Here is a 16,101-nt window from a genome sequence, read left to right as displayed (position 1 = left end):
CTCCACCCCCGGGATCCACCTAGTGAACATTCTCTGGACTGCCTCCAATGCCAGTATATCTTTCCTTAGATAAGGGAACCAAAAATGTTCACATTATTCTAGATGTGGTCTAACTAGTGCCTTGTATAGTTTTAGCAAGACTTCCCTATTTTTATAGTCCATTCCCTTTGAAATAAAGATCAACATTCCGTTTGCCTTCCCTATTACCTGTTGAACTTGTATGTTAACTTTTTGTGATTCATGCATGAAGACTCCCAAATCCCTCTGTGCTGCAGCTTTCTTCAGTCTTTCTCCATTTAAATAATATTCAGCTCCTCTATTCTTTCTGCTAAAGTGCATAACCTCACATTTTCCCACATTATATTCCATCTGCCAAGTTTTTGCCCACTCACTTAACCTGTCTATATCCCTCTGTAGACTCCTTGTGTCATCCTCACCACTTGCCTTCCCACCTAATTCTGTGTCATCCGCAAACTTGGTGATAGTACATACATTTCCCTCATCTAAGTCATTAGTATATATTGTAAATAATTGTGGCCCCAGCACTGATCCCTGTGGTATGCCACTAGTTACAGATTGCCATCCTGAAAATGCCCCCCTTATCCTAACTCTCTGTCTTCTATAAGTTAGCCAGTCCCCTATCATGCTAATATACGACCCCCAACACCCTGGGTTCTTATTTTATTATGTAGCCTTATGTGTGCTAACTTATCGAAAGCCTTTCGGAAATCTAAATATATTACATCTACTGGTTCCCCTTTATCTATCCTGCTTGTTACCTCCTCAAAGAGTTCTACTAAATTTTTCAGGCATGATTTCCCCTTCAGGAAGCCATGCTGACTCTGCTCGATTGTATTATGCATTTCTAATTGCTCTGCTATTACATCCTTTACAATAGACTCTAACATTTTCCCAATGACAGATGTTAAGTAACTGGCCTAGAGTTACCTGTTTTTTGTCTCCCTTCATCTGCCTCCTATCTGCCCACTCCACCAACTTGTCTTTGAGCTTTTGAAGTTCTACACTATCCTCCTCACAGTTTACAATGCTTCCAAGTTTTGTATCATCTGAAAACTTTGAAATTGTCCCCTGCACACCAAGATCTAGACCATTAATATATATCAGGAAAAGCGAGGGTCCCAATTCCCGACCCCTGGGGAACTCCACTACAAACCTTCCTTCAGCCCAAAAAATATTCACTAACCATTACTTGCTGTTTCCTATTACTCAGCCAATTTTGTTTCCACATTCTTCCTGTCCCTTGTATTCCATGAGCTATAACTTTTGTCACAAGTCTGTTGTGTGGCACTGTATCAAATGCCTTTTGGAAGTCCACGTACACCACGTCAACAACATTACTCTCATCAACCCTCTCTGTTACCACTTCAAAAAACTCCAACAAAGTTAAACATGATTTTCCTTTGAGAAATCCATGCTGGCTCTTCCTAATCAACCCATATTTTTCCATGAGTCTATTAATTCTATCCCGAATAATTGTTTCTAGAAGCTTCCCCACCACTGAAGTTAAACTGACTGGTCTGTAATTGCTGGGTTTATTTTTACAACTTTTTTTGAACAAGGGCGTAATGTTTGGAATTCTCCAGTCCTCTGGCACCTCCCCTGAGTCTAGGAAAGACTGAAAGATTATGGGTAATGCCCCTGCAACTTCCACTTCAATATCCTTGGATGCATATCATCCGGTCCTGGTGCCTTATCAACTTTAAGTACCAACAGTTTATCTAATACCATCTCCTTAGCAATTTTGAATCCTTCTAATGACAGAGTTTCCTCATCTGTCACCATGGCCTGGGCAGCATCTACCTCCTTGGTAAAGACAGATGCAAAGTATTCATTTAACACCTCAGCCATGGCCCCTGTCTCCTTGTGTAAATCCTCCATTTTGGTCCCTAATTAGCCCTACTCCTCCTTTAACTATTTATGTGCCTACAGAAGACTTTGGGATTCCCCTTTATATTGGCTGCCAGTCTTTTCTCATAATCCCTCTTCGCTTCTCGTGTCTGCTTCTTCACCTCCCCTCTGAACCTTCTGTACTCAGCTTGGCGTTCAGCTGTATTTTCTACCTGACACCTGTTATAAGCACACTTTTTGTACTTTATTTTAATTTCTATCTCTTTTTTCATCCAGGGAGCTCTGGATTTGTGTGTCCTACCCTTCCCTTTTGAGGGAATAGACCTTGACTCTGCCCGAACCATTTCTTTTTTGAAGGTAGCCCATTGTTCAGTTCCTGTTTTTCCCGCCCGCCAACCTTTGGTTCCAGTCTATCCGGCCCAGCTCCGTTCCTGTCCCATTGAAGTCCGCTCGCCCCCAGTTAATTATTCTTCCACTGGGTTGCCCATTGTCCTTTTCTACCGTCATCCTAAACCCTATGATACAACGATCACTGTCTCCTAAATGTTCCCCCACTGACACTTGATCTACTTGGCTCACCTCATTTCCAAGAACCAGGTCAAACAGTGCATCTTTTCTTGTTGGATTGGACACATACTGCTGTAGAAAATTCTCCTCAACACAATCTCGGAACTTTTGCCCCTCTCCACCCTTTACACTACCACTGTCCCAGTCTACATTCGGTTAATTAAAGTCCCACATTATAACTGCCCTATAATGTTTGTGCCTCTCTATAATTTCCCTGCAGATTTGTTCTTCTACGTCCTTCTCACTATTTGCCGGTCTATAGACTACACCGAGCAATGTAATTGCTCCCTTTTTGTCCCTTAGCTCGAGCCAAATTGATTCTGTCCTTGAACCCTCTGGGACATCCCCTTTCTCCAGCATTGCAAAGCTCTCCTTAACCAATACCACCACCCGCTGCCCTGCCCCCGCCCCCGCCCCCTCCCCGCCCCTCCTTTTCTTCCTGCCCTATCTTTCCTGAACACCTTGCAGCCGGGAATATTTAACATCCAGTCCTGCCCTTCCTTGAGCCAGATTCTCTGTTATCGCCACAACATCGTAATTCTGCATGGCAATCTGCGCCCGGAACTCATCAATCTCATTTACTATACTCCGTGCGTTCATATCCATGCAGCATAACCCTGATTTACTTTCTCATTACTTTCTCCCTCACTCCGACTCCACCTATTAACTTACTATTCAGTATTCCAGTGCTATCTGTCTCCCATTATTTTGTACACCTTGATATTACTCTTTAATATTCTCTCCTGGTTCCAACACCCCTGCCGAGTTAATTTAAAGCCCTCCCAACAGCACCAGCAAAACGCCCCACAAGGAACTCAGTCCCAGCTCTGTTCAGGTGCAACCCGTCCGGCTTGTACAGGCGCCATCTCCCCCAGAGCCAGTCCCAGTGTCCCAGGAATCTAAAGCCCTCCCTCCTGCTCCATCTTTCCAGCCACACATTCATCTGCCTTATTCTCCTATTTCTGTCCTCACTGGCACGTGGCACTGGGAGTAATCCAGAGATTACTACTTTAGAGGTCCTGCTTGCTAATTTCCTACCTGGATCCCTAAATTCTGTCTGCAGGACCACATCCCCCTTCTTACCTCAGTGCTTGGTACCATATATATTAGCAATGTCTTTTCTTCTTCTTCTGGAGCACAAGAGTCTGGAATTTACCTCCTCGTGCCTCCTGGTTGGGATGCTGGAAGACCCATTACCTTCCCTTTGTCAATTCTAGTTTCATAAGTCATAAGACGACACAATAAATAAAGCAAAACTCTGCAGATGCTGGAAATCTGAAACAAAAGCAGATAATGCTGGAAATATTCAGTAGTTCAAGAGAGAAACAGAGTTAGCCTCTCACATTCTGATGATAGGTAACAGATCTGAACTTTAACTCTGTTTCTCTCTCCACAGATACTTCCTAACCTGCTGAGTGTTTTCAGCATTTTCTGTTTTTTATTATACAACAGATCATTAACTCACGCTCCAATTCTCTGTCCTTTCTGTGGACCTACCACAACTACAGTCAGAGGAACCAAACTCCTCTGTGTTTATCACCGACTGGAAGATTGATAGTCACCTCTGTGCTACAGCACCAAACCTCTACAACCTACAAGTCTATCTCATTGATTTGTAGAGCAGGCTCGATGGGCCAAATGGCCTACTCCTGCTCCTATTTCTTATAACTCTATTCAGACTGTGTCAGCTATGGCTCAGCAGGTCACACTCTGTCCCCCACATCAGAAGGATGCGGGATCGAGTACCACTCCATAGTCTCAAGCCCACAATTCAGCGTCAGAAAGGCAATACTGAGGAAGTGCTGCTCCGTCCGGGGTGCTGTCTTTTGGATGAAACATGTCCTCTGCAGTGGACGGAAATGATTCTTTGGCATTATTTCAAAGAAGAGCAGGGGAGTTCAACCCTGCGCCCTGGCCAATATTTATCCCTCAACCGGTCATCACAAAAACATATCATCTGATCATTGGCATACTGCTGTTCGCAGGATCCTGCTGTGCAGGAGTTGGCTTGGCATTACAGTGGTGATGACACTTGGAAAAAGTACTCCATTAGCCGAAGAGAGCTTTGGAACATCCGGAGAGGTGAAAGGTGCTATAGAAATGCAAGATCTTTTCGTGTAACAAGTTACTGGTTTACCTTCAGGTGTCCAGTACACCAGCCGAGAAAACACCAAAAGCGAAACCACCTCATCTGAAAACTCAGAGTTAAACATCATTGCATACACTGCTCACAATGTTCCTGATTGCAGGCTGTGCAGTTTACAGAAACACAGGAATCTGTCAAGCTTTACTGTGTTGTCAAGAATGGTGCTGTTCAGGAGCAGCAATTAACAATGAGGATAATGGCCCAAATCTTCCAATCGGGCCGGGGACCTCTGTTTCCCGATCAGGCACAAAACTACCCACTTACCTTCCCCCGATTCGTCCTCCAGTGGAGGATCCTGCAAAACTCACTCAGTGCAGGAAACCTCAGAGGGAGCAGCAGACAGAACCTGCACAGAAGCCACGTCTTTTTACAGAACTAGCCACCATACTCTGGTAAGTAAAGAGTTTAAAATGTCCCAAAAATCCCTCAGTGTGTTAGTGAATGTACGAGTGTATGGGTGAGCGAAATGGTGAATTTGTAGCTGTGTAAGTGGGATAGGGTGGGTGAGGTAAAAGGGTAAGAGGGTAGGATGGCAACTGAGTAGGGTGGTGAGTTGTATGTCGGGTGGAATTGGTTGGTGGAGACGAGTCAGGTCGGATCGGGAAGGGGGGGTAGTTGTGGGGGAATGTCAGGGAGGTCAGTGTGAGTGATTGGGAGGGGGTGGCGGTGGGGATGGAGGACGGGTGTTGGGAGTGGTCAGTTGTATAGCTACCCAGGAGTTAGATTGGGATTATTCTGACTAACATTTCCTGAGCAACTATACAGGTAACTAAGTCAGAACCATCCAAAGTCTCCAATTCTAACTCAAGAATCGGAGACTTTATTGGAGGGTCCCGGGGAACTGGGGAATTGCCAAGCATGAGTTCAAACTGCCCGGGGCAATTCCCATGGAGTCAGCACATTGGGACTTTCACAGGGTCCAGGAATGCACCTTAGGTGGGGTACATCTGGTCCCCGGCAATCCGGCAACTGGAAGGTCTGGGCCAATTACTTTACCTAGTGTTGTGTGGTGTCATTTACATCATCCAACAGTACAAATCAGACACTGAATATAAACTAATACCCTCGTACTCTCAAAATAACTCACCTGTGACTGGTGCTTCAATGTCCAGCATAGTCTTCTCTTGACGGAGAATGGATGCTCCTTCTGTTATAATCCTCATTGCCACAGCCTCCTCCACTCGACCCTCTTTAGTAAGATGACCCTTAAGCACATCCACACGAGGCTTCCCATCATGGTCAAAGACCTCCTTGATCGTCAACCGGTGGCTGGGAGGGAAGGGAACAGCTGTGGGGGAAAAGGGAACACAATGTTACCATGCATGGCACAAAACCACTAAATACCTGGTTTTCAACCCAATAATTATAATGTCTTATTCCCTTAATTATTTTTGAGGCACTATTTACTAAACATTTGCAGGATAAAATGAAAAAGAAGTTCCTTCAAGCCCCTTCATATGCAATTTCATGCCAGCTGTGGCTCTCCAGAGACAGAAAGTTGAGGGTTCAAGTCCCACTCCAAAGATTTGAACACAAAATGTAGGCTGACACTCCCAATGTAGCACTGAAGGAGTGCTGCACTGTCCGGGGTACTATCTTTCAGATGAGATGCTAAATCAAGACTCCATATGCCCTCCCAAGTGGAGGTAAAAGTTTCCATTGTACAACTCCAAAGAGCAGGGAAGCTCCTCACAATGTTCTGGCCAATACTTATCAGCCAACCCATCTTACTTTAGAAAAAAAGATTTTCTGGGCATTATTACATTAGTGTTTTGGAAGATTGCTGTGCACAAATTGGTTGCTGCATTTCCGCCATTACAATAGCAACTACACTTCAAAAGTATTTTATTGATTGCGAATCACATTGGAGTATCCTGAGATCATGAAAGGTGCTATTTAAATGCAAGTGTGTCTTTCTTTCAATGGGAGAAGGAGTGATCGACACATGGGACTGGGAGTTCAGTTATCAACACATTGTACTGGGAGTTCAGTGATGAATCCATTCTACTGGGAGTCCAGTAATTCAGATCAGTAGGTTCTACATTCACTCTTTCCAGAAGGAACGTGCTTGAAGCCACTGATACAAGTCTCCCAACAACATCGACCTGATACAGAGAAAGCGCAACCTGAGCTGAGATACACAAAGAATAATCCAAGGTTAACAATATAACAGTTATGCAATTTCTGGAGTTTTCCATTTTACTCCAATGTCTATTCAGGCTCACATAGGGGAACACATCTTTCTTTTTTCCTGATAGTACTGTTCCAGCCAGTGAAGGGTTCTCCCCAATTCTCATCAGCCATGATTCAGTTGGGACCACTCTTGCCTCTGAGTCACAAGGTTCTGGGTTCACTTGGAGCGGAACTTGCAGGTGGTGGTGTTCCCACTCCAGGGCTCCATCCAAGACAAAGGAGCCGTTTGATGATTGGAACCTCAGCCACCACCATAAACATTCACTCGCTCCACCACCGACGCACAGTAGCAGCAGTGTGTGCACCATCTACAAAATGCACTGCAGGAATTCACCAAGGTTCCTTCGACAGCACCTTCCAAACCCATGACCTCTCCCACCTAGAAGGACAAGGGCAGCAGATGCATGAGAAAACCACCACCTGCAAGTTCCCCTCCAAGTGACAAAAATCACCAGTTCAGCACCCTCTAAACAAACATTAACACTGAGGAAAATAAACTTTTGGTAATGTGATTTACTCAGAAGAAACTGCAGTTCTTTTGATAATTTTATTTTGTCTGGGAATGTCTTTTATATTTTATATACACATGCGCTCAGTTGCACACTGACACTCATTTATTTTTCACCTGTGTGAACATGAACTAGATGCAAAGTTTTTAATTATCTAGCCATACAGAGGGACTGATGGACCATTTAACTTCATTTGAATTTTTATATAATCTATTTCTGATCATTGTAATTTTTTTCACCAAGAATTGAATTAAGCAACATAATTAATATGAAGTGGGAATTTAGTACTTAAAAAAAAAGGAATCGGATCATTTGAATTAAGCAACTTTGAATTAAGGGCAGACTGCATAATTCAACCTTTGAAGTAGCTCCTATTTTGTTTATGCAGCAATAGTCAAGCAAAAAGCATTCAGACCTTTTCTTAAAGTACAGAACACTTCAGTATGCATATGGTTAGGGCGCTGGGGGCATTTGATGTTAATTCTATTTCCAAGCAGTTATTTTCCATTATGAACATGTTGCATTTGAACAGTCCTTTTTCAAGTGTCCTCCATTGTTACAAACTGGCATTAATATTTCACTAGGATGCATTCCCTTTGAAATTCCACACTCGCTTTAAGCAGATATGCAAAATTCTGGCACAATTTCAAAATCTTTTATGTGAGTAATACAAATGCTTTTCAAATCAACAACTTCAGCTGCAAATTTTTAATGTGGTGCAAAGTAAAACGCTTTTTAAAAAAAAAATGCAAGAAAAACATTGGATTAGTACTTGTAAGTCTCAGAAACGTATTTAAAAAATAAATAAATCTAAGACTAGCACTTTGTACCAGACTAAACTTCAGGCTGCGATCCCAGAGGCAGTGAAAGAGCAATAAAGTATTCCGACAGGATCGGAGCCCTGACATTTCCAGCTGCATTCATCCTCTCTCTGCTGAATTTGCTTTTCCTCTGTTTCTGTCAGACTCTTGCCTGTGGATTCAAACAATGCATCTTATGTCGGTATTTGCCAGTTTCGCTGTTTGCAAAAAACATAGTGTTTCGAAGTGTGTTTGTCCAGCTGCATAAAAATGACAGCGGATTTTTCTCTTTCTTCCTAATCTTTTGTAGAAATTTGACTAAACTAGTGATCAGTGGCCACTGATCTGAAGTTGTCATCAGGGTTGGGGGTGGGGAGGAGGCAGAGGGGGGTTTGCGCAGAGGATCTGACTAAACAGCAATAACTTGCATAAAAGCAAAATACTGCAGATGCTGGAAATCTGAAACATGCTAGAAAAACTCAGCAGGTCTAACAGCATCTGTGGAGAGAGAAACAGAGTTAACGTTTAGAGTCCGTATGACCCTTCTTCAGATGAAGGGTCATTCTCTCTGAAAAAGGGTCATACGGACTCGAAATATTGACTCTGTTTCGCTCTCCACAGATGCTGCCAGACCTGCTGAGCTTTTCCAATTGTGAAGGGGTTTTGGATAAGTTCAGAACCTGGACCACTCAGGACTGAAGTCAGGAAGTACCAAGGGCTAATGGAAAACGTCACTTGCCCAAAAGATTGGACACATTGGGATTCAATTGATTTGAACGCAAGCACACACTCACCAGGGTTCCACCAGAGAGAAAGAACCCAGGACTCCTGCCGATTTCCCTCTTTCTAGCACATGGACAGAGCGACACAAACTAGAACGCACCGACTGTCATTCCAGAGACAGAGTGGACTCTTTATTGTGAGGTGCCGTCTGGACAGCTGAATGACCAGAGTCACAAGCCTTGTAAATGTAATTAAGGTGGCAGGAAGCGACAGCTAGACAGGGACACAAGTTGGGCACAAGAATTTACAGCTCCCATTACCAGCCAGTGCAAAATAAATGAACGAAAATAGAAAAAGTGTATGAAACTGCTCGATCTAGTAAAGCCAAGAGCCAGAGGCAGAAAATCAGAAGGATAATTTCTGTAGAGTTAATTAATTAAAAAGGGTTCAGTTTTCAACTCTCTGATATTTTTGTGTACAATTTGTGGGAAAACTGAAGGACTTGCAAACAGCATTTCAGGGGGAAGGAAGACAGGGGCTGGGGGAAGACAGGGGCTGGGGAAGGCAAGGAGAAGCACGTCTTCTTAAATAAATGTGTTTTCAATATAAAAAATCGACCTGCTAAGGTTGTGCAGATTGGGCCCTACAAAATATCTACTGCCAAACGGGTAATTCAACACCAATACTCAGCTGAGGAAATTTAACTTAACTAATAACAAACAGTAACATTCTGTTTGTCAAGTCTGAACAGATCCCAAGTACAAACCATCAAGAACCATTCATCCATAATACTATTAAAACATTGTTCTAACATTGCGAAATTTCTCAAAGAAAGTAATCTTTGTTAGCAATTTGTCAACAGAAACTGACAGTTGCACTGCCAGGGTGTCTTAGGGGCCATCCAGGGCTCAGTGGGTAACAACCTGTTTGTGGGATCTTGCTGTGCACAAGTTGGCTGCCACGGTTTTCTACATTACAACTGTGACTACACTTCAAAAAGTAATTCCCAAAAGAGATGTCCCGAGGTCATGAAAGGCGAGGGCTCTAAATTACTTCAAAAATGATGTCAAGAGTTAATGATCCAGCCCCTGAGACAGCAGCAATATCATCCCCCCCCTGCGACCCCTTGGTTTAATGGCAATGTTGTATGAGCTTTAACATTTGAGGCTAAACTAGCACATGTTAAACATCAAAGGGACTCACCACTTAGTGAGCCAGTTACACTGGTACCTTATACACGCATATTGGCATTGCAAATGGAGCAGGAAACTAACTTAACCATTTTCTCAACTGTAACTCTTGTCAGTAGGTTAGGCAGTATTTAATGTGCATCACTCATGCGGCTTGAGAAGAACATGGGCAAGTCCGTGGAATGGCCTTCGGCTCCTGCATTCCTTCGAAAAATGTTCCTGGGTAATTTTTGTAGTAGGCTTTGTTGGAAGCATTGAAAAAATGATATGGGTTGTGCCCACAATGTAAACACAAATTGGTTAAATCGAGCAGAGAAACAAAACTGCACTGATGCAGCAGCAAATACTCCTCTGAGGTTACATTTTCTGTGTGGCTGTTTGGGGCAGAACAAAGAGCACTCTCCAGCCTCTGAGGCACACTCAACCTGATCAGGAAATGTCTGCTGCCAAGCCTGAGCACCTAAAACAAATGGAGTGTTCCGTACTGCAGCTCTACTATCCCTTGATGCCACTTCAAACTGTGGGCTCTTACATAAAGGAGATGGAAAATACAACAAAAGCAACTAGTGCTCACTTAGAAACAGGTTGTACAGCGACATGCTTTGTTGATGGGTGAATCATAATAAAATCCAGTTCCATTAGAAAGCTTTATTTGGGACAGCAAGTGTCCTGTATCAACAGAATAATAGCTCAGTAGGAGGGAGTTTGCAGCACAGCCTCAGGATTAATGCACATTAACAACTTCAGCTTCTCACTCATTGCTCATGTCAATTACATTAGCGACTCACTGCTACAGATCCACATCTCTCATTGCATAAAGCATTTATGCCAGGATAGGACACTACGTTGACTGTGCTTTTTTCTAATGTTGCAAATCCATCCCATTCCTCTTTACTGCTGGTAACTGGGAATAAATGGATAGATCACCTTGCACACTGATCCCTAATGTAGATCACTCAGGACCAGAGGGAGCAGAAATAATAACTAAATCCTTTCATGGACTTAAAACTCCAGTTTCAGGGCCAAAGCTCCAGAATTTCTTTAACCGAAAGTAAATCAAGTTTCTTTAATAAAATGCCTGCATCTGCACTTCAGACGACCTCGTAGCTAGTGTGCAAACTATCTCAACTGCACAACAGCGCTTAATCAAACTGTTAATTTATATCAAGCCCCCTGTGCAAGAATCACTAAATTCAGACTACTGGCTAATGCAATATTCTTTCAAACAAAAATAAATCTGAACAGCCGACTGTCCCCTTCTACACTGCTCCGTAACGGCATTACAGAGGCAGCAGCATTAAGCATTTCACACACAACAATGTGTATTTGCATGTCAGCTCTTACACAGCAAAACATCCCAAGGCACTTCGCAGCAGCACAATCAGGCAAAGTTGAATATTGAGATACTAAGGACAGGTAATCTGATGTTTGATCAAAGGGCAGGTTTAAAGGAATGTTGTAAAGGAGAAGAGAGAGGTAGAAAGGCGGTGGAGATGTTTAGGGAGGAGATTCCAGGATTTGAAAGAGGCAGCTGAATGGTGCAGCAATTAAAATCGGGGATGCCCAAGAGGCCAGAGTTGGAGAGCTAACATCTTGAAGAGTTGCAGGGCTGGAGGAGGTTAGAGTTAAAGAGGAGCAAGGCCAATGGCCTGGATATATATTCGCGAAAGGAAAGGTTTTGAGAACTATGAGGGAAAAGTAGTGTAAGTAGCATTAATTGGATAGCTCTTTCAAAGAGCTAGCACAGGTGCCATGGGCCGAATGGCCTCTGGCTTCCTGCAAGATTCAGTGAATTCCCCACAAATGACATCTTTAGTGAAAGAGATTCCCCAAAAACACAAATGCTGCTCTAATGTTAACATTTCACCTGCTCTGCAGGGCCTGCTTCACTGAGATGCATTAGCGCGCGATTACCCCCGACCATGAATTCAAATTCCCAGCAGTGTTTTCCCCGAGATTAATTACCTACCCTGGAATTCTGTCATTTTCTGTTGATGTTTATTTAGGATACAAAATAATTGTGCATGTTACAAGCACAAATTAGAAAGTAATTAGACAGCTAGCCACTATGTAATATTATAAAGAAACATTCTCCCTCTCTTAATATTCAACTTTACAAACAAAAATAGAATTCCCCTATCCCAATCCAAAAAAAGATTTGGGGTCAATCACATGAAATACAGGCACACCTGGAAGCCCAGTGTATATATTCTTAAAAATCAACAAGCCTGTCTCCTGTACACCCCCATCCTGCCCCACTAGCTCAGTAATTCCACACAATCTGCAGCACAGAAACAGGCCATTCAGCCCAACTGCTCCGTGCTGGCATTTCTGCCTCCCACCCTATATCATCTCACCCCATCCACATCTCTTCCATTCCTTTCTCCCTCATGTGTTTACCCAGTTTCCCCTTAAATGTACCCCTACTATTCACCTCAACCATTCCCTGTGGCAGTGAGTTCCACATTCTCACCACTCTCTGGGAAAAAACGTCTCTCCTGAGTTCCCGATTGGATTTATGGCAGCTCATAATTACAGTGAACAGACCAACCTTACAAAGTAGAAGATTCAGCTTCAATGCCCCTCCCCTGCCTCTCTCTCGAGTGAGGTGCTCTCTGATAGGGCATTAGGAGAGAGTAAGGAGATTAAAAACCCCTTACATTCCTCTTAGAGATTGCCCTCCTTCAGCCCCCTGCTGCTCAGTACCTATGGACATCAGGACAGGACTGGGGCCAGAGGCAGCATTGCCCTCAGTCATTCCAGCAATACTTACTTTCCACTCTCACATGAGAATAGACAACTTGAGGAGATAACGGAGGGGAAATGGTAATTTACAGAACCACAGCCAAGGAAACAAAGATATTTGTTGAAGAAGGGGCAGAGTTCCTTCACCTTAAGAATCAGGGAAAGTTGCAAACAGCACACATGATCGATTGGCATAGACTGATGAAAATGCTGAACAGTAGATCTTCAAGCATAAACTGTCACCCGCCTTTCACCCCTCCCTATCTCCGTAACCTCCTCCAGCCCCTACACCCCTATCTCTAGAACCTCCTCCAGCCCCTACAACCCTCCCTATCTCTGTAACCTCCTCCAGCCCCTACAACCCTCCCTATCTCTGTAACCTCTTCCAGCCCCTACACCCCTCCCTATCTCTGTAACCTCCTCCAGCCCCTACAACTCTCCCTATCTCTGTAACCTCTTCCAGTTCCTACAACCCTCCCTATCTCTGTAACCTCCTCCAGCCACTACAACACTCCCTAACTCTGCAACCTCCTCCAACCCCTACAATCCTCCCCATTTCTGTAAACTCCTCCAGCCCCTACCATGCTCCCTATCTCTGTAACCTCCTCCAACCCTTACAACTCTCCCTATCTCCATAATCTCCTCCAGCCTCACGACCCTCTCAGATCTCTGCACCCCTCCAATTCCAGCCTCTTGCATATCCCTGATTTCCATCGCTCCACCACTGACAGCCGTGCCTTCAGCTGCCTGGGCAGTTAGCTCTGGAATTCCATCCCTAAACCTCTCCGCCTCTCTCCTCTTTTAAATAACCCTTTAAAAACCTACTTCTTTGACCAAGCTTTTGACCGTCTGTCTTAATATCTCCCTATGTGGCTCGGGGTTAAATTCTGTTTTTGAATGTTTCTGCGAAGTGCCTTGGAACATTTTAACTATGTTTAAGGTGCTATATAAATGAAAGTTGTTTCATCCCATCTTTGTCCCATGGAGAATGTGACTTAAATGTGATGCTGGGAGGGTAAAAATAGAGCAACCTTGACTCACTGCAAGTATCATTTATGGTTTACATCCTACCCAGAGTTTGTAAAAAGGAAACAAAATTTTGACAATGTTGGGTTATCTTCATAAATCCACATGAACTGGAGAAAAGTCAATGTTCCAATTCCCAGCAGCCTCGATCTTTTCATGCAATCTAGAACCAAGAGGGATCCTCTTCCAGCTGTTTGTTTGCAAACATTCATAGGCACAAAAGCACTTTCATCAGCCCAGCACATGTGAATATAGATTAGAGGATCTTATCTAAACATCCTCTACCCTCCCCCAACACTACCCAAAACCAAGGAAGAGAGCTGAAAGTATGAAAGCAAAGCAAACTAGCGTGTAAAAAATGTGGCAGCAGCAATGGTGGTAAGCAAAGTGGAATAAAAGGCTCAGGAGACCACCCATGTAGGAATAAGCAGAGGTCAACTTGCATTGAAAAGTGTTTCAGCAGTTTACATGGCAATGTGGAGTTTTACTGACTGATGGCCTCAATTAGAGCAGAATATAAATCTATTCACACAGGATAGCCCACAGTCGACATATCACGCATGGCAGATAAGATCAAACTTGACTCATCAACAAACGGAAATAAACTATTTATTACACATTACAGACCTTCCCCTCCCCCTACTCTACTCCTTTCCAACCCTACAACCCTCCTTGATCTCTGTAACCTCCTCCAGCCCGACAACCCTCCCTATCTCTGTAACCTCCTCCAGCCCCCTACAACCCTCCCTATCTCTGTAACCTCCTCCAGCCCCTACAACCCTCCCTATCTCTGTAACCTCCTCCAGCCCCTAAAACCCTCCCTATCTCTGTAACCTCCTCCAGCCCCCTATGACCCTCCCTATCTCTGTAACCACCTCCAGCCCCTACAACCCTCCCTATCTCTGTAACCTCCTCCAGCCCCTACAACCCTTCCTATCTCCGTAACCTCCTCCAGCCCCTACAACCCTCCCTATCTCCGTAACCTCCTCCAGCCCGACTACCCTCCCTATCTCTGTAACCACCTCCAGCCCCTACAACCCTCCCTATCTCTGTAACCACCTCCAGCCCCTACAACCCTCCCTATCTCTGTAACCTCCTCCAGCCCCTACAACCCTCCCTATCTCTGTAACCTCCTCCAGCCTGACAACCCTCAGAGATATTTGCGCTCCTTCAATGTTGGCCTCCTAAGCATCCCTGATTTTAATTGTTCCACCATTGGTGAATGCCTTCAGCTGCCACCTCCCTAAAGCTTTGTTGTTCTGGCCTCAATATTATAAAAACGGATATAGAGGCTCTGGAGAAGGTTCAAGGATGATTTCAGAACTCAGGAATTATACCTATCAGGAAAAACTGAAGAGGCTGGAGCTCTCTTCTCTCGAAAAGAGAAGGCAGAGATGTAACTTTGTATAGGTCTTAAAATGAAGAGCTTGTTGGGGTTGACATAGAAAAGATGTTTCTGCTGGAAGGGGATATACAAACTAGGGGCCATCAATATAAGATAGTCACTAATACATCCAATAGGGAATTCAGGAGACATTCTTTATCCAGAGAATGGTGAGAAGGTGGACTGGTAGACATGGATAGTATTGATACATTTAAGGGGAAGTTGTATAAACTCACAAGAAGAAATGAATAGAAGGAGATGTGATCGGGTGGGAGGAGGCTCATGTGCAGCATAAACACTAACATGGACCAGCTGGGCCGAATGGCCTGTTTCAGTGACTGAATGAAATTCTAAACATTTTCTTGGATAATTTGAGTTTGGACATTTTTGCTCCTTTTTTTTATTCGTTCACGGGATGTGGGAGTCACTGGCTGGGCCAGCATTTATTGCCCATCCCCTAGTTGCCCTTGAGAAGGTGGGGGTGAGCTTGCCTTCTTGAACTGCTGCAGTCCATGTGGTGTAGGTACATCCACAGTGCTGTTAGGGAGAGAGTTCCAGGATTTTGACCCAGCGACAGTGGAGGAACGGCGATATATTTCCAAGTCAGGATGGTGGGTGATTTGGAGGGGAACTTCCAGGTGGTGGTGTTCCCATCTATCTGCTGCCTTTGTCCTTCTGGACGGTAGTGGTCGTGGGTTTGGAAGGTGCTGTCAGAGGAGCCTTGGTGAGTTCCTGCAGTGCATCTTGTAGATGGTACACACTGCTGCTACTGTGCGTCGATAGCGGAGGGAGTGAATGTTTGTGGATGTGGTGCCAAATCAAGCAGGCTGCTTTATCCTGGATGGTGTCAAACTTCTTGAGTGTTGTTGGAGCTGCACTCATCCAGGCAAGTGGCAAGTATTCCATCACACTCCTGACTCGTGCCTTGTCGATGGTGGTATTCTTTCCA

The 16,101-nt window shown here is 44.2% G+C and overlaps 1 protein-coding gene across 2 annotated transcripts in view; it reads right to left on the bottom strand.

Annotated features, from left to right (window-relative positions):
• The window catches only part of LOC144694479 (protein phosphatase 3 catalytic subunit alpha), a 324,803-nt gene that overhangs the window by 193,626 nt on the left and 115,076 nt on the right, over window positions 1–16,101 (bottom strand). For both annotated transcript variants that reach the window (XM_078564995.1, XM_078565086.1), the window contains exon 2: window positions 5,670–5,870. In XM_078564995.1, the coding sequence (XP_078421121.1) occupies window positions 5,670–5,870 (201 nt within the window). The remainder of the gene's footprint in view (window positions 1–5,669; window positions 5,871–16,101) is intronic.

Source organism: Cetorhinus maximus, chromosome 1, assembly GCF_964194155.1.
Source record: "Cetorhinus maximus chromosome 1, sCetMax3.hap1.1, whole genome shotgun sequence".
NCBI classification, from domain to species: domain Eukaryota; kingdom Metazoa; phylum Chordata; class Chondrichthyes; order Lamniformes; family Cetorhinidae; genus Cetorhinus; species Cetorhinus maximus.
Note: the sequence above shows the minus strand (reverse complement) of the source record. Positions and strands in the feature narration are given on the sequence as shown.